At 33.7% G+C, this 19,299-nt stretch overlaps 2 protein-coding genes across 3 annotated transcripts in view; both read right to left on the bottom strand.

The window, feature by feature from the left end:
- Positions 1 to 1,271: 1,271 nt before the first annotated feature.
- Positions 1,272 to 7,848, bottom strand: LOC110100416 (cancer-related nucleoside-triphosphatase homolog). Of its 2 annotated transcripts, none has more exons than XM_020827913.2 (6): positions 7,697 to 7,848; positions 7,469 to 7,556; positions 7,305 to 7,395; positions 3,065 to 3,149; positions 2,815 to 2,971; positions 1,272 to 1,732 (listed from the first exon to the last, which is right to left on the bottom strand). In XM_020827913.2, exons 1-6 carry the CDS (start codon positions 7,739 to 7,741, stop codon positions 1,617 to 1,619), a joined length of 582 nt encoding a protein of 193 aa, XP_020683572.1. In that variant the 5' UTR covers positions 7,742 to 7,848; the 3' UTR covers positions 1,272 to 1,616. The 2 variants fall into 2 exon arrangements, with proteins under 2 accessions (XP_020683572.1, XP_028554908.1); XM_028699075.1 differs by having other exon boundaries at positions 7,469 to 7,575; positions 7,697 to 7,809.
- Positions 7,849 to 9,059: 1,211 nt separating this feature from the next.
- Positions 9,060 to 19,299, bottom strand: part of LOC110100400 (phosphoinositide phosphatase SAC7) — a 74,544-nt gene continuing 64,304 nt past the window's right edge. Inside the window, exons 18-21 of the mRNA XM_020827890.2 lie at positions 13,672 to 13,765; positions 11,812 to 11,904; positions 11,222 to 11,288; positions 9,060 to 9,502 (exon numbers count right to left, since the gene is read on the bottom strand). Coding sequence (XP_020683549.1) covers positions 9,372 to 9,502; positions 11,222 to 11,288; positions 11,812 to 11,904; positions 13,672 to 13,765 — 385 coding nt within the window. The 3' untranslated portion in view covers positions 9,060 to 9,371. The remainder of the gene's footprint in view (positions 9,503 to 11,221; positions 11,289 to 11,811; positions 11,905 to 13,671; positions 13,766 to 19,299) is intronic.

Genomic DNA, 19,299 nt, shown 5'->3' with positions numbered 1-19,299 from the left:
AGCTTCGAATTCAATACTTCTTTATTAATAATAAAAATCTAATTAACAGATTAAGATGAACTGTATTAATATTTTCTTTAATTATTATTATTTTCGACTTGTGAGAGCTAAAGCTCATAAATCAAGGGTGAAAAGAGATGCAAATACTTTGTTGATGAACCGTAGCCCCGCTCATTCTATATCATGGCATAATAATCTTTCATGGAAGTAAATTTGAAAATGAGAACTTCTGAAATAGTAAGGAGTTCTATGATACTTTCTAACGTTCGCTTAACGCTTGGTCATAGGAAACAACAAATCATAAAGAAGTAGTTTTACAATAATATATCTCAACAACGCTAGATCCTGATATGTAATGCTGACTGAAATTTCATTCAAATTGAGGGAGACTTCACTTTGTTTGGGATAAATTTTTTATTTCTTTTTAAAGTTTAGGGTTTTGAAATATTTGTGGCAGTAGAGATATAAAGTTTAGTATCATAGCTGTGTAAAATATCCATCACATAGACATATAAATAAGTAGGGGTGCACCAACAATACCCAGCCATACTGAGAGATATCCAATACTTATTTATTTCTTGCTTAAAATTATTCTTAGTTGTATTTTTAAAAATGTTATAGTTATTCATTTTGAGAAAATAGTACTATTTTCTATGTAGTTTGTTGATGAGGAGAAATTATAACGTACATAGTTTGGACATAGCTCTACAGTTATAGACAGGATTTTATTTTTCTTGAATTAATTCACTTAAAAGAACTATTTAAATTTTGAAAGCTGTGATAGATAATGAAATTCGGAGGGGTGCATACTTTCTCATGTATGTATGATATTAGTTAACAGGTCAGAATTTAAAGAATAATTTAAAAATATGGCAAATGTATATAATTTCAAAAACATTTATTTATTTCTTGCTTAAAATTATTCTTAGTTGTATTTTTAAAAATGTTATAGTTATTCATTTTGAGAAAATAGGACTATTTTCTATGTAGTTTGTTGATGAGGAGAAATTATAACATGCATAGTCTGTATATATCTCTACATTCGGACTCCAATGAAATCGTGACACGTGAGCTTACACAGTGTGTACTCCGGATGTAGAGGTACATCTAGACTCCGCATGTAATTATTTCTCATTGATGAGATCCTTCAAATCCCGTCGGGCGAGCTGGCTTGATGTTTCTTAGTTGAGTTCCTCTGCGAGGCCCATTGGATGCAAGTCCTCTCCTCATAACCTACCAATCACTTGATAGATCTGTAAGACATGCGAGTATATATGGAACTCTTCAATTTGACTACAAAAACTTAAACTTATTGCCACTAACGCACTCATGGCATTGAGATACACAAAATTTTACATTCAAAGCACTCAGCAAGTACATTATTGGTTGCTATCACCATCACACTATCATCAACCTCCCCAATTAGCCCGAATTTTGATGAGCCAACTAGATCATCCCAACGGTAACATTGTCTCAACATATTTGAACAATAGAGCACAGCCAACGAAAAAAAAAAAAAATTGCACAAAGGAGACTGTACCGTTATAGCAGCAAGTTTGTCGTCCGAATGGTCCCTCTGCTTAATTTCTGAAGCGTGTATCGTCCAGAATGGAACCTCAGTGTTTTTGCAGTAAGCTGACAATCTGAGTGTATATGGTCTCTCTAATGGCATCTCTATTCCCGGTATTGAGTGTGCTTACTGCAGCCACTGGATGATTTCGTAACCTAGAAACTGCATAGTACAAGTATATGTGCTTTTAATCAAGCAGAACTGATGAAGAAAGGAATGAAATAGATGGATGGATCAACAAAAGATGAGGTAAACAGTTAAAGATTAAAGAAGAGGGGGAAGAGAAGAAGAGAGAGAGGAAGAGAGAGAACACGAGGAAGAAAGGAAAGATAAGATAACTGGCTTACAAAGAAATTCAGTAAGCGTAAATTACAAGAATGTCAAATAACATAATTTGCAAATAAATAAATCTAGTGTGAACTAACTTTCTCACAAGCTCAATGTATAGTTTTGTTTTTCTCCTGATGTGACATCTGGGCTTAAGCTACCAAGTGCGATAACTCAAATAACTCTAGAGGGCTATAGCTGAATTCCTGGAAGTGAACAAATCGCTGTACGACATGTCTTAAGGTCCAGTGCTTCACTTAGAACTCATTTTGGGTCTGCGGCATGCAGAAGGATAGTAACACAGCCGCTTAAAAGAAAACCTTCACTCAAGTGGTTTAGGCTCAACGTACTTCCTCCTAGAAGAAGATATCTGGATCCTCATGATAATAAAATAAAGAGAGAGTTGTATAGACAAACACAATTAGGGCTAGTTTGTTTGTCCGTTTTTAATGCTTTTTCCGTCTGGCAATGGTAAAGTAGAAAAAATTTATTTGTTTGAAAAAATTATTTTCTTAAACTTGTTTAGAATACCCTTTTTTGGTACTGTTCTCAAAAGCTTTTGATTTAATTTTTCCATTAGAAAACTCCGTTATCTCAAACAACAGTTTTAAAACTTCCTTTTCTGAAGCCTTAAAAGGAACCAAACTTCTTTTAAAAGTTTCGAATTATTGTCCCATGTGATGCACAATAGCAAGAGTCAAATACTGCAAAATCCTCTAAAAATTGGTGGAGATAAACTAGTTCTCCAAAATTATTCACATGAGGTAGTATGTCCATTGAAAGGAAACAATAGAACATGAAGATTGAAAAAAGAAACAAGCAAGATCACTAGATGGAAAAAAGGGGAATTAATCATTAATCACGATGTTGATAGTTCAATGAAATTTAATTATGTTAATTGTTATCTTGGTAAATACCTTCAGTGATGTCACGACCAGACTTGGGTATGGGTATAGTGGCCAGAATCGGGATATTGGATTCAAGAACTTTCAAAACAGCAGGAAAAAATAAAGAACTGAAAAGCTCCATTTTGCCCACTTCATCTATGATGAAAAGATCTGTGCCTTCTTTAACCTTCAAACACGACAAATATAGTAATGAACTTCAGCATTTAATTTACCTGTGACTAGGATAAAGTGGTGAATAAAGCCTCACAACCCGGCTTACTTCTAATTCAGGCAAAGCTATTGCCTCAAAAGATGCCAAATCTACTTTGTATTTTCCAACGCAAGGCCACCTGAGGGATTCCCTACTGCATGTTGAGGGAAAAAAGGAAGAATATCATCTCATAATTAAAATATGAACAATGCTAGAAAGCATCCAACGACTACCCCTTAGAAGGGATACATAATATTTGAAGGGAATTGTTATTAGAACTTCCTTTAAACATGCTCAGGTACCAATATTTAGGTTTCGTTTGGGATGACTTTTTTATTGCTTTTTAAAAGCGGCTTTTTAGTACAAAAATAAAAAATTTTATACTAGAAGCCATTTTAAGCAGCAGTAAAAAAGCCACCCTAAACGAAGCCTTATACTCATAAAACTCTTGTAATAAAATATTTTAGAATTAGTAATCTTTATAAGGCCGAAGATTTGAATTGAATAAGCCGTTGGTTGTGAAGGACCAGACTGCATATCACCTGCACTCAGACGTGAATAAGATCATTGATGATCACAATCAGAAAGTTGAACAATGCAATAGAAGCACGTGTAAAGGACTGTAACAGCTAACACAAATTGGAGGAACAGAACCATTGCAATTAGCTTTCACAAAAACTCAACTGTGCAAGTCCATCTAAAGGCCCAACAGTTCAATCAAAGCCCAATGTACAAAACTTAGTTAAAGCCCAACTAAAAGAATTCTATAGACAATAATTAACTAACATATTCACGCATATTTATATATTCAAACATAATATTCTTCAATTATATAGCTATTATAGGATAAATCAATCATTCTCTATGATGCATCTTTAGGGACATGAGACATGGACATAAATTTGACAAGACATTATAATAGTATATTTTAAAAAAATATAAAATATAATAATTATGAATAAATAAAAAAGAAATCAATTCATATAATAATAAATTCATTTCAATTGTTTATAAATAAAATATATTTAAATTTATTGAATACTTTAAATTCAATTGAAAAGAAAATAGTCCTGTGATATTATAGATTGTTAAAATGAAGTTAATAAAATAATTATTTTGTTAAAAAATATAAAAAAATCATAGGAAAATATAATAGAATAAGAAAAATAAAATTAATGTTAATTAAGCTACTAAAATATTATATTTTAAAATGAAGGAGGAGAAAAAACTTAAGTTGTCATTCAAAAAATGGGACATTTTTTTTAAGTAACTCAGTCATTTCAACTCAAATAATTCTAGGTTCTCCACCAAGGATTTCCTTTTGTTTTTTTCGCACTCATCCATTACATTTTAAATTACTCAATTAATTTAAATTTAGCAAATCTTGGCATTCACTTGGCATTGATTTCAAAAAATTATTTATCCCTAGCCAAGTAAAAAAAAAATGGGTAATTTGATTTTATATGGCTTATAGTAAAAAAATTAGAAAATATCCTCAATATTTATTTTCTTGATGAAATATGCATAAAAGTTTATTTCAGACAAAATTACCTCTCATATATTCATGACCTGCTCATTAAAGCACTTCAAAAAAAAAAAAAAAAATTTGCAAGGGAAGGCATCTTAGAACCTCCATCATTTGAACCTCTTTAGGGAGTGTCGCGCATGATAGATTGTAGAGCAAATAGACGTGAAAGAGCCTGTTGGGGAAGGTATTATGGGATCGACAACGTGCAATGGAACTTGCTAGAGAAGGCAATGATGTGACCAATTGTGTGCGAGTAGAAGAAGAGTTCACACTACGAAGCTTGTTGGGGAAGGAATCATGGGGCTGTTAGCATGTGAAAAAGCTCATTGGGAAGCAACAACATGACCAGATGAATGTGAGGACAATCGTTCACGTGCAAGAGCTTTTTGGGGAGGGGATTGCAAGACTAGTGGTATGTGATGAAGCTCATTGGGAAAGGTGCAATGGGAAAGGTGCAATGTGATTGATTGCGTTTGAGGAGAAGATGATCTCACATGATGGGGATTGCTGAGGAAGGTATCTTGGGATAGGCAATGTGAGATGGAACTTGCTGGGAAAGGCAATGCATGACCGACGAAGTATGAACAACCTTGATTCAAACTAAATTCAAAGTTAAATTTGAATTTGAACTAGTTAGAACCAAATTCTTTATTAATGGACTTCAATAAACAATCGATGAATACAAGGGGAGGTAACTTCATCCAAAATGAACTTTCAAATATTTTTATCCAAGAAAATAAACATTGGAGATATTTCTAAAATTATCTGTGTTAAGGGACATATAAAATCAAATTTTCCAAAAAAATTCCAAAAAACTAATCTCCGATAAAATGTAAATGCATCAATTTTTAACTTGTCTATTATATTATCATCTAATTCATATTTTAGGTGACCATGATTACTATAATCTTCATTAACATATAACCTATGCTGCCTATTTTGATAATTTCTTTCAAGATTAATTTCAAGTCTCCTAGCAATATTAACACCAAATGGATGAGCTGAATTCATCATTATAAATAAAATCAACATCTTGCTAATGTGATTGAAATGGGTAGTTTCTAAAGTTTAAATTAGCACTTTAACTCAATTTATATCCTCACATGTTAATTTTGCTTATTTAATATACATCTAATTAATTTTGAACTTGTTAGAAAAAATCTAATCCCTTCAATGATCTGTTAGATGACCATGATATTGAGCCCTTCTAATTGGCATTTTGACTATACCTTAAGCTCCAATACCAAACTTAATGTAGGACATCCCATATATACGGTTTACTACGATGAGATACTCAAAATCATGCTCTCACATTCAAATTAGCAATTCATTACTCTTAATTTAGATAGCTACTCATTCATGTAGATGAAATTTGAAATAAAAAGAAAAAATGATAATTAAATAGTCATTTAATAAAAATAACACATAAAAATTTAAAAGAATGAAAACTATACGTTAAATTACATAAAAAATCATAATGTACCAAATTTGATCTAATTCAATCACACAATCATACAAACTACTAAAAATTATAGGATCAGAAAGAATATCAGAGATCATCAAATAGAAAAACTGGGTCTTCAATAGAGTGAGGAGATAACTTACCTTGATCTTCTATTTCCAATTACATCATGAGAAGGAATTACATCCAACCAAAAATCCATTCAATCAAAAGTACAAATCAAGTAGACTGTTTATTTACATAACTAAGACACTATATTTATAATCACCAAGCTCACTTAACTTATAATCAAAGTAAAAAATAATAAGAATATAGAATTAGCAACCACCTCCTAAATCAATAGGAACTACTGAATTACCGTAACATAAGCTTATCCAGAACTTGCACGAATATTGCTCATCGAAGACCCAAGGCCAAATCCACAAGGAGCATCAAAAGCCCAAGATGTGAATCACATAAGTTTCACAAACTCGGGAACCATAAATAGCAGATACAAAGAACCGGATCAACAAAGAACTAAACTAGGTAGGGTCAACCAATTCAAGTAATAGAGAATGGAGCCAGAAACAAACTCACGAAATCAAAGAATACAACATATTCTTGAAGGGAACATCCTGACATGAGTATCAAATGAAAATAAAGTTTAGTTTCTTAATTGTTCTTCTCAATGAAACATACAGCATTTCTAACAACTATAACCATAAAATGTTTACATCATTTAGAAATTGTATAAAATTGAGGAACATTGCCTAGTAGTGTGCATTCAAATGCGCCCAAAAGTACCATACAAAAGCAAAGATTTAAGAGTATACAGGGATATCAGTCGAGTTTTCACAAATAATTGTCAGCAAGGCTTACCAAAGATGAATTAGCAATGTAATCTGACAAAAAAAACACCATCAACATTAGCAGTTTATTAATCTTAAGCTCACACTGCAAACCATACGAAATCTTCCAGCATTATCAGCTACTCAAGTCACAGAAAGAAAAACAGAGCCACAGCATTTAATGATTCAGTAGTGAATGAAATTTGTTGTCAATCAATCGAAATTGTCACAATGGAATGTTTCTGAGATGTAGCAATTAAGAATCCAAACAATAATGTGAAACATTTTCATGCTTATGAGATGTAGCAATCAAAATCAAACATTTATCCGTAGACCACATTCTACACAGCAACAAACAAAAGTTGCAAGACTTACATCAAAGGCCAAGCTTTAAGCTTAAAACCCTAAACCACAAAGAAGCAAAAATTTCCAGGTCTAGCCCGATTTCATCATTAAAAAAAAAAAAAAAAAGGAAATCAAAAGATCACAAACCTCGACGCAGTTGACGACGCCAGAGGTCCGCGCCTACCATCCAACGTCACCACTTCAAACCCAGCTCTCTGTGAGCCCTCCCTAATCTCTCCTACAGCACAATACAACTTCAATCCAAATTTTAAGAAATTGAAAGGAAACAAAAGGGGGGTTTGGAATCATACGGGTGTAGAATCCTTGAATGTTGAGTTCTGGATGGGAAGCTCGAAGGCTCTCGACTACTCTCATCACCAGCGTCGTTTTACCCACGCCCTGCGGCGCATCCGCATCCCCACCGTCGCGAAAAGTAGTAGAAGAAGAAGAAGAAATCAAGCATCAGTGAATCCTTTTCGTTTCGGTTCAATAGACAGAAAGCCATAGGTAGACGAACAATGAAGGGCAAGAGAACTCACCGGTGGTCCGGTGACTAGGAAGCATTTACCCGTAACGACTGCCATGAACAGGACTGCGGGGTTGAACTGTAAGTCAAGTTGCTTGATGGGCCATCACCAGAGGAGGAGACATTAAAATAGTATTTAGGTTTGGTTAATCCTCACTAATGTAGTTTTTTCTCTCATTTATTTATTTCTCTATTGCACTATTCTTATAGGCTATATTTTTCCGGTAATATAAATTATTTCCATATGCTTGCAACCATTTTCTTATGAAACTTTTTCTTCCAAGTACAAAACATGTTTAATCAATTTTGATTTTTGAAACTTATTTCAGAGAGGTCAATTATTTTATTATATTCCCAACCCAATAAATAATAATAATCTCTTATGGATAATTTGATTGGCTGTAAAATAAATAGAATATAAAACAAATATTTGAGACTATTTGGTTATCCCTAAAATGAAGGCAATGTAATCTATTTGATTATATATGTGGAAGTAAAATCAAAGGCCAGTTCCAACTAGACATTCAATCAATCATTTGATGTGCCTATTTTTAAAATGAATTTATTTGCCATATTGAAACTAATTAGTAATTAGCCTATTTGATTCAATTGTAAATTAATTAACTAGTCCAACTAAATATGAATTAGCCCAACTTAATTCACTAATTAGAGAATATTTAATGTTACATTAATCTCCAACTGTCCTAGTAAACGGTTCAAGCCAAATTCAAGTCACCCATAATTTGTTCTTAATTAATTAAATTTAAGCTTAAACAGAAGCTTACTTCTAATTTATTTTGAAACAAAGAAAATGATTATGATTTAAAAAATTAAAAAAAATAAATTGATAAAATGAATAAAAAAAATAAATTGTTTGATACAATGAGCTAAGCTTAAATTAAAATATTTTTCACAATGAGCTATTTGATTATTAAGTCAAATACAACCCAACTCACATCCAATCTAACTCACGGCTTGATTCACACCCCTATCTCTTAGAGACTAAGGTTTGTTTGTGATGATTTTCTTATGTCTTTCCAAAGTAAATTCCTAGTACAAAAATCTTTAGTTAAAAACTTTTTATTATCAAAAAGCCGCTTTAGAAAGTAATAAAAAAACTGTCCCAAATGAAATCTTTAGGACAACTTCCTTACTGTTTTTAATGCAATTTTTCAATACTAAATTTTATAATTCAATAAATTTTGGTACTAAAAAAAAGTTTTAAAAAGTACTAAAAAAATTATCCCAAACGAAGCCTAAATTATAACGATAAACTCAACCAAAACTCAGGTTCGATGCAATAAGCTAATTTTCTAAAAAGAATAGTAAATGCCTCTGATTAAAACAAAATACGAAGGTTTGATACGTATTTGCTGTGATCACCACGTTTCAACGATCAGTAATTTATTCTCATTGGGTGATTAAACGGCCAAAAAGAACAACAGAATCGCAACTTCTGGTTGATTTGAAAAAAAAAACTCGTGACATACAGAATCAAGAAAACATTTTCTCAAACTAAAAGAATGAAGATAATATATGAATAAGCAGCGAAAAAGACATCAGTGTTAAAAGAAATTGTAAATTGTTACAATTACTGGATGCTCCGAGTTCCTCATTGAGCGTGGAAAGAGGCTAAGAAGGATTGGAGACAGCAGCTTTAAGTTCACGGCTTTGCAATTCTTTTATTGTTAATGACGAGAAATGAATAGGCGAGGCTTGTTTGTGAACATTCGGCCATAAGCTTTTACAACTGACGCTGCTCCGATGCTAAGGCTTACCCAGAATAGAGCGTATAGAAGATGTCGACGATCATATTGAGCTGCCAGGCAAAAAAATACAGGGTCAGATGGAGTGATAGTCTTTTGTCAGAATTGGAGTTAGCAGGCGAGAACGGTTACTTCTTAATTTGTTAAATTTTTTTTAAAGTATTTGACTCGTAAGAAATGAACTCGCTGCTACTCTTATAGAGATATACAAGCGCTCCAGAAATTGAGCTATAATTGTCCAGAAGATATGTTTATTATTATATATTTTCAAGGGGGCAAACTTATAAGTAAAAGTGTAGAATTTTTTTTCATAAATATCCTTGCAACCAAAATTTGTTCCGAGGGCGCTGCCTCTCAACCCCTATTTGTTCATCGTTGTATGCTTCGCAGATATGTCGGAGGTCCAAGGAAGCAACGTCCCCTTGAGAGGTTCGACATGTATTTGGTTCATCGTTCCCTAAAAATAACATCTCTACACAATGTGTTTAATTATGTTGGGGCAATTGCCTAAAGATTATAATATTTTAAAACTTTTAGGGGGCAATTGCCTAAAAACCCTTGTAATAAAGACTAAAAAATACATATAGGAGAACGATTACCTAAAAAATCATATAATAAAGATTTTTTTTTTTATTTTTTCAGAAGGGACAATTGCCCCCCGGGCCTTAAGGTGAATCCGCCCATGTATATATAATTTCCGGGACTGGCTGACCTAGCCAAATTTAATCATGTGCCAAAACTAGAAAGACTCATCCTTAACTTGCTAATTTTTCTCAATTCTTCCCATAAAAATTTTAAAAAGTTCACGTCAAGAAGGGCGCACAACAGTAAAAGTTTTATGGTAGATCTCCTCCTGTTCTTCTCACTATTATGCATGCACTCTAAGCTAGTTTCCAACAAATACGTTTCTTCATTCACTCGCAGCCCACATCCCCTTTTTTCTCACATTCTCTCAGATTCCGTAAGGAAATCTTTTACATTCCACCTTTATACACCTCTAAACATCTTATTATTCTATATTCCTTTGTATGCCAGATCTCTCCGTCCCACTAAAATTCATCTCAACTCTCCTTCCACTCCCATAATGCCGTAATAAATTTCCCCTTCTGCCCATTCTCTACCCTACCCAACCTCCTGTATTACCCAGTCACATTCACTCTCAACAACTACAACCAGAATAGATCGCACTGGATTTGGCCTACAAAAATAAAGATAGGCCTAATCAAGAATATCTCACAGCAAATCAAAAGTTCTCAGTTCTGATTAGTTTTTTGGTGCACCTAATCCAAAGCTGAACGTATGCCATTCTAGTTGGCTAATGGATTGCATGCTAATAGCAGTATGCAATACATCCATAAAGATTAAGAAAGTATACTTGTAATAAACAACCTTCCTTGTGGGTCCAAATGAGCCTTATTATTTGTTTTAAGCAGGAAAATAAGAAGGAAAGTTGTTCAACAGCACAAGCTAAACATATATGCCCGTGAATGAAAGAAAAAAAAAATTAAAACATTAAGAAATCTGCAGAATAGCAGGATATGAAAGTCTTGCGGGAAAAAAAGCTAAATGATGATCAAAAGGTGTTATAATAAATGTAATATCATGGCAACATTTTCAACCAGTTTCATTTTAAAACTTGCCATTCAGTATACAAGCGTTTCGATCATTGAACATGAAATAAATTATGCAGCTTCCATCAGTGATTCATCTGAGATAAAGCTGGTAAGCAGTACAAATCTAGAACTTTAAAAAAGAGAGCTACGGCTTCTCACCTTGTCTAACTGACAGCATGGCAAACATAACTCCGGCCAAAACCACTCCAGAAGCAACTCTCATAGACTGCAAATAAAGAAATACTAGCTTAGAGTTTTGTGTATAAATTTAATTAGAGTAACAATCAGAACGCAAGTTGACAGAATAAAGTGCATGCTGAGTTTAGAGTTGGGCCTCCTAAAAATTAGAGTGTAAAACAAATCGACTAATAAAAATGCTAATCATAATTTCATTTTCTGTTTAAAACAATACTTGTTGAAGATCAACTCTGCTATATTTTCATATGCTGAAACAGTTCACACGCTCTTTCCTTTTCTTTTTCATTTCTATTATTCTAAAAAGGTTATAGGCAATTTGGAGAAGTTTTGATCAGCCATATCATTTTATGATAAATAGTACTTCGTGGTAAACAAGCTAATCATAAATGAGCATGGAATATAAGTAATTCACGTTATGGCAAGATGGATTCAATTGCTGAAAATAATATTAAAGATTAGTTGTATGAAAGACTGAGACTTTTGGAAAGCTTCAGAAAAGGAGGAAAAAAAGATACAACTTGGATAGGCTATCTTTGAAATAGTATGCATACCGCAAAGGCCCCCAGACCAACAGGCTGTGATGGAGAAGCCAGACCTCGACTGGTTGACAAAATGTAATGTCCTTGTAATAGATCGGTGGAATCCTTACAGTAATGACATGAAAAGGTTTAATAAAGAACATTCACGCTCAATTGAAATGTTTAACATATTAACAATGAGATAAATCATACGAAATAAAAAAAGCATTTTATATATCAGATTATGGCATAAACCATTCAAAATGCATGAAAATCATACCCCATTCTCAAACATAGGTAATCCAATGACAGATTTTTTTTCAAACAAAAAAAATTTTCACATTCAGCAATAGTAAAAAAGGTGTTTAGAAAAACATGAAAGATAGCCGTAAAGTTAATGATAAAAAATCAATTTCTATAGAAACCAGAGAAAATCAGAAGTAGTTTGACCATATACTGCACATGAAGCAGTGCATCGAATGCTACACTGGTTTAAAAATGTGGTATCATGCAGCCCCAAACTATGAAGAGACAATGCAACCATTATACACCATTCCATTAGTAGTTGGCAAAGTGATGCGAAGTTTCAGGTCTATAGCTATTGAAGGAAATTTAAGCTACTTGTGTTATCATTTTAAGTTGTTAACTTATGGGGGTGATTTGCAGTCAGGCATGTTTATGTATTATCCATTAATTAGTACTTTGAGTAAATGAAGGGTGTCACTGGTTTATGAAGGTGCGAATTATCCTGGAGAACACATCCAACTGTTAAAAGTGGAATTTCCAGGCATGTGTTAAATTCAGAGAATTTAAGAGGAAAAAAGCTTAATTTTATTGTATAAAGTTATCCCTATTTATAGATCTATACAAGATATCTTAATAAGGAAACAAATAATTACAAAATAATACATAATTGTCTTAATATAATCCATCCTAAATCAACCACCCAAATCTAGAAAGAGATTAGCGTGATCTAAGTGAGCCTCCCACAGATCTCCATGCTGGTCATGGGATCAAGGACAAGGGACGACTGGGATTTAACACTCCCCCTCAAGCTGGGGAATACAAATCTGTCATTCTCAACTTGGTAATTAGTTAAAGAAAGGTAAAGTTATCAAGTCCCTTGGTAAGAAAAAAAAATGTCTAGAAGCTGATCTTTTGATAAGACATGATAAATACAAATAAGTTTGATGTCTAATTTATCCTTTATGAAATGTTTGTCCATTTTTTTTATGTGCTTTGTTATGTCATGCTGAACTGAATTGTGAGCTATGCTAATTACTGATTTGTTATCACAATGTAGTTTCATTGGTCCTTCCCGCTTGATCCTTAGGTCTTCTAGAATCATCTTGATCCATGATGGCTCATATATGCCTAAGGTTATAGCTATGAACTTTGACTCTGTAGTAGACCTTGCCACCACATTCTATTTCCAGCTCCTCCAAGCAACTAGGCTCCCTCGAAGGAGTGTGCAGTATCCTTAAGTTTACTGTCTATTTTACTATTATATGGTTAGAAGTCTTAGTTTAGGTAACACAATCTCTTGCATTATCACGGTTCATCCCTAATTAAATCAGAGGTTGCTAAATCAATCCACTGGTAGAATATTTATAATAGCTTGAGTAACTTTTCTAAGAATCTTAAGTGAAATCATTGGTTAGACATTTATCTTCTTACATCATATTTGGCATAAGAGTAAATAAGTTTTCTTAGAATCTTCTTAGTGTGTTGAACTTCATTTTTTTACTAAAATATTTTGTTAGGTTCATTGCATTATCTTATTACACCATCAAAACTAAGTGAAAAACTCCATGTCATATGAATGCATCTCTGGTCTGATTCTGCAACGTCATGCTGTTTAAGAAATGAAATGAAGTAAAACAAATTGCATACCTGCTTAATCCCATCTGCGAAGTTGTTAAGGTAATACCGAACTAAGGAATTAATACCATCTTTAACAATTCCTTCAATAGTCCTTTTCCCAAACCTGGAAAACCAACAAAACATCAATGTTCTGTGGAGTAGACAACAGTAGTGCATGATCTTTTGCAAAAATCACAGGGAAATGGAGCAATCCATATCATACATAGCTAGAACAAAAGTGATGCTGCATTAAATTCACATAGAAAGAAAATGAATATCAATTTAGAAAACATGTTCGTTGAGGTCTTGAGAATTGAAAAATAAATGGAGCTCAAGAAAGCCACACTGGAAGTCCTCAACCAGTATAAGTAAAAAAAAAAAAAGGTAAACACTATCCATTTGGTTGAATGGCTTTGCCTTAAACCTCATAATAAGCACCAAAAAAGGAAGTACTCCAGCATCAATTGGTTAATAAGCATCTCATCTATTAGGCTTTCAACTCTATGAAACTTGACCCATGCATAGGCCTTAAATCACCAAAGCTTCCATCAAGATAATGATTTTTGCAAATGTCTTAGACCACTTTTTATGATAATAAAATAACTCATTAAACAGCTAACATCAGTCGGACTAAATTGCAGATTCCACAGGTGTCACAAAAGTGGTAACCATCTTATAACTGCAATCTTGATAAGCACGGCAAAAAAACTGCCAGTAGCACCAAAAAGGCATATGCACAGGAAGCTGGAAAAGCTATAGTTCTTATCGTTTAGCTGCAATAGTTGCTAGTCTCTCTATGTCATCATTTAGGAACTTAACGGAAGACCTCAAGGCACTAGCTTTAGTAGAGTGGAAAACATGTAAAGATAGAAGACAACAACAACAATAACAAATATTTATCCCACTACGTGGGGTCGGCTATATGAATCTTTTTTCTCCATTATGTCTTAATAAGAGTCAAATTCTCATTTAAATCTAATAAACAAATGTCATTTATAATACTTTCTAACTAAGTCTTTTTAGATCTACCTCTACCTTTCTTAACATAAGCCGGATCTAAAACATCTACTCTCCTAACCTGGTCATCAAAAGGCCAGCACTTTATGTGACCAAACCATCTAAGACAACTCTCTCTAATCTTATTTGCCACTGGAGCTAATCCAACTTTTTCACGTATACACTTGTTTTGGATTATGTCTCTAAGTGTAAAGCCACTCATTCACCTGAGCATCCTCATCTTTGAAACACCTAATTTAATTTTATATTTCTCTTTTAATGGCCCATATCTTTTTTCCTTTAGTCATGGATGTTCTCACTAGACATTTGCAAGAGGTTGTACCCTAGTGTATGTTTTTTGCTGATGATATTCTTCTTGTTGATAATACAAAAGAGGGGTTGAAGGTAAACTTTGATTATGGAATCATTTTCTTTTACAGACTCAGCATGTGGGTCTTTAGGCTTTGGCTTCTAGATGCATCCAGGACTTCACCTAGGAGGTTCATCCTTCTGATTCATCTTTCTTGTAATTGTATCCCACAGGCCTACAATACTTTCTAAGTCTATGAAATACATTTGAAAAATAAAAAAGACTCAAACTTACAAAGCAGGAGAGTTTGGAAGCATGTAATATATGAAAAAAAAAAAAGAGAAACATCTCAGAATTGTTTGGCACTTAAAGTTTGAAGCCCCATTTCTATCTTATTGGTCATGCATCTTTAGAGGTTTTAAGCAATACTTGTAAATAAGCATTTTTTTATAATTATGAATTATTTATCTCATTTTGGACATGACTCCTTAAAAAAATACATATATCTTTATTTTAGCTACTTAAGGGCAAATGCCCACAACACAAATAATCCAATAAGCATCACACCAAACACAACAATCATATGCGCAGAAGAAAAAAAAAATCCTAATCCTATCATGCTTAGGGGTTGTACATCTAAGTGTGTGCTAACTATGTGGTATGTCACACTACAAGTGGTGTCTTGTTTTATTATGGAATGAAGATGTTTAATTTTGATACATAATGGTTCCACTTCAATTTATTTGTAATTTATAGTTTTTATTTGATTTTTAAGATTTTATATTTAGGAGGATTATGAATAACTCATAGAGCAACCACTGCTTACTTTGAAAAAAAAATATTATTCCAAGAATCCTAAGATCCAATAATATAGACATTCTACCTTCCGGGGTGGAATGACTTATCATTACATAAAAAAAAAAACCTAAATAATTTTTTAAGTATTTTTTAGAGTTTTCTTGGTGTTTGGATAAAAGAGAGATGTTTATCTAATAGAGTAAGGTAAACATGCCTAAAGATTTGACTTAGGAATTAGTGAAATTCACCTAATTAGGTAAGGTAAATTTCAACATAAAAATGCTCTAAAAGAAATTCTAGAAGCTTACATTTTAATTATCATGAGAGGGAAGATGATGAAATACCTAAAGCTTTGAAGCTAAAGGTAGAAGGGATCACGTAGCATTTAGACTAAGGGATGAGGAAAATTCTCTTTAACTTTAGAACAAAAGAGAATGGAATCAAACCTATAGCTTTGGGGCTAAGAGTTGAATAAGAAGCCCTACAACTTTGAGGTTGAGGGGATATGATAGAACCTATAGATTTTAGGCTAAGTATCGGAGGTTTCTCTTTAGCTTTTGGGACAAATGAGAAATGAGCTAACATTTAATCTTTTGATTAAGGTTAGGAGGAGTTTCTATGGCTTTTAAAGCTACAAAAGGGAAGGAAAATGTCCAACCTATAGCTTTTGTACTAAAGATTGAAAAGTTCTCTTTACATTTGGAGCTAAGGAGAAATAAATAAAACTCATGACTTTGAGGCTAATGAGTTGGGGGATCCTTATAGCTTGGGAGCTAAATGAAGAATGAGAAAATCTCTATGACTTTTAAATGCATAGAGATTGGATGATTTGTGATATTTGAGATTGCAAATCATAATGGAATCATTGACATTGTGTTCAATGAGAGATGTTTGATTTGCTTAATGTGAATAAAGCAAACACATTTGATAAATAGGAGGATGATGTTTAGTTTTGGACTACAAATTATCAGGAGTTCTTTGGCTGTCCAAAGAGAGGTGTTCATTCACCCAACTTGGATTAAAAGTATGAAATGGAGTTTGGATTTTAATTCCTATGTTTGAGATGAGATTATTTATTGATTTTTGACTCAACAAATGAATTGGTCAGATGTAAGTTTGATCTCTAAGGATCTAATGTTCTCCCCAACTCTCTAAAAGTCATTTCAAAACTTTCATATGAGTTTGGGGTAGGTCACTAAGCAAAGAGGAAGAAGTATTTCCTATAGATTTTAGGCTAAGGAAGGAGAATTTTCTACAACTTTTGGGTTCATAGAAAATGCAAGGCAGTATGCAACTAAGGGGTTACAAATTTGAGAGGATTCTTTGAACTTTTGGTGTTCGAAGAGAGGTATTAATTCGCTCAATTTGGGGCAAAGCAAATGAGGAAGACTAGGATTTTGGTCTTATGTCTAAGGGATCATTTGTTAATTTTGAATTTAACAAATGAAATAAAAGAACTTAGGATTTGGTCCTAAGATTCAAGAGTTTATGGCATGATATGTTTAGAACTTTAAGGAAATCCAAAACATCATACATAGGGAAGTTTGATGATAGCTCTTAAGAAATGCTAAGATTCATGCAATGAAACATTTGAAATCTTAGGAAAGCTCCAAAATATCATGCATGACGAAAAGTGACATTTGAAAGAGAACTCTTTTTTTAAGTGTTTTAACCACATTTTTAAATAAGAGTGATAATTTAGATGTGCCTTTAAACTAGCTTTTAAGATTAATTTTGGCATGATCTAAGAGAAATTAGAAGCATGCATTAAGTGGTTCATCATTTTAGGAATTTATCAAATGCTTAAGCTACTTGTTATTGCCTTCAACCTTTGAATTTACAAACTGCACAAACATGCTTGGATAATTTCAATGTATGGTAGGATATAATCTATAGGCTTTTTGAAAGTCATAGCATACTCCACCTTTGCTTTACAAGCACTTAAAAATTAAATGAGCATGTTTGTGAATTTGCAAACTTTAGGTAAACAACAACATTAGCAAATAACCTACAACATGCGTTCTCCTAAGGATTGAGTGATGCAACTTAAACCATGCAACTTAGTTTGATTAAGTGTGCGATCATTTGGATTGGAGTTATTCATCACTTGTCCTACTTCTCTAAATTTGGAGAAATGTCAAAAGCAAATTCAACCAATTATATTCATCATGATATTTGAAACATAAACATGAGAGTTCATGAAAGAAACCACCAATTGCTTGTAAGCTTTTAAAATTAATGGAATCTCATTCTTGATAACAAATTTAGGGAATGTCATGATTGTTAAGCAATGCGAATCTCCTAAACCTTTAAATGTAAATCTCCATGATTGTTAAACATATAACTTGTGATTTGCTAGGAAACTGATGCAAGCTATCAATATGAAATCTACGCGCCTTTACTCAAGTTATGATCAAATAACGACTCTTAGCCTAAGGCTTGATCGTAGGTGAAGGATTGGAATACAATACGAATGCTATTTCATGCATTTGGGGGTCGTTGAATACAAATCCAACGGTCCGGCGCACGTTGCCATCTCCTACAGGCTCTCACATGACAGCAACCCATGAAAAATCATAAAATTTTCATGGGTTCGCAGAGCTGACAATGAACATAGGAATTATTTTGGGTTTGGAAAAATGTAAAGTGGGGTTTCTAGAAACCTAAAAGCTCGAAAGCGTCAACCACATCCATAAGGCTCGGAACTAAGTTTAGGGGCATTACCTCGCCGACATGCTCTCAAATTGAAAAGATGAGTTAATAGAAGGATGAGCAACGACCTCGCTGTCCAAACTGTTTCGGATGTCACTTCCGCTATCACTGAGCACGTTGAAGAGGTTTTTGAAGAGGAAGAATCTCTTTGCTTGCACTTGCTATCCACAGAGTTTTATAAGGAAGAGTAAACAGCAGTTAGCCTCTCCTTGATCGGTTCAGCCAAATCAATTGAGAGGACGAAGACTTTTACTCTTAGGTCGCTTGATCTCTTCTAGACGTCGAAGGAAGCGGAGGATCTATTCTCGATTTCCTCAGCTGCAAGCAGAGAAGGCACGAGAGAAGCCGTTTACAACCCTCACTTCCACGCTCGGTTCGGCACAGACCGGCATGGGAGAGACGCTGCTCCCGCTCTCGTTCGGCTTGGTCCAGATGCACGAAGAGGATACATTGCCTCCTTTGATTGCACGCAGAAGCGTGTACGATCCCGCTCGATCAGCTCCTAGGCGCACGCACTGGAGCTCCTGGCAGCATGGTTCGACTCTCTTTCGTTCCATCTCGAATGCACGGCAAATTATTGGGTCAGGTGACCGAAGCCATCTCTCCGTTCGGTCGCCAATAAAAATGCGCCATCTGTCAGTCGTTTTTTTAATTTAATATTAACGCTTTATGTCTTGTCAGAGTTAGCGACCCGACCTGATAAACTTTTGAGCAATTGCCGCCCTATTTTTTCATTTTGAAAGCCGCGAAAGACGCAAATAAAGACTGCTGTAGAGCAGTCCATTTCTTCTCTGCAATTTTCTGGCTCGTTTTTTCTTCTACAGCAGCACATATTTGCGTCT

Source organism: Dendrobium catenatum, unplaced genomic scaffold, assembly GCF_001605985.2.
Source record: "Dendrobium catenatum unplaced genomic scaffold, ASM160598v2 fragScaff_scaffold_1220, whole genome shotgun sequence".
Lineage (NCBI taxonomy): Eukaryota > Viridiplantae > Streptophyta > Magnoliopsida > Asparagales > Orchidaceae > Dendrobium > Dendrobium catenatum.
This window is presented reverse-complemented; position numbering and strand designations above follow the sequence as displayed.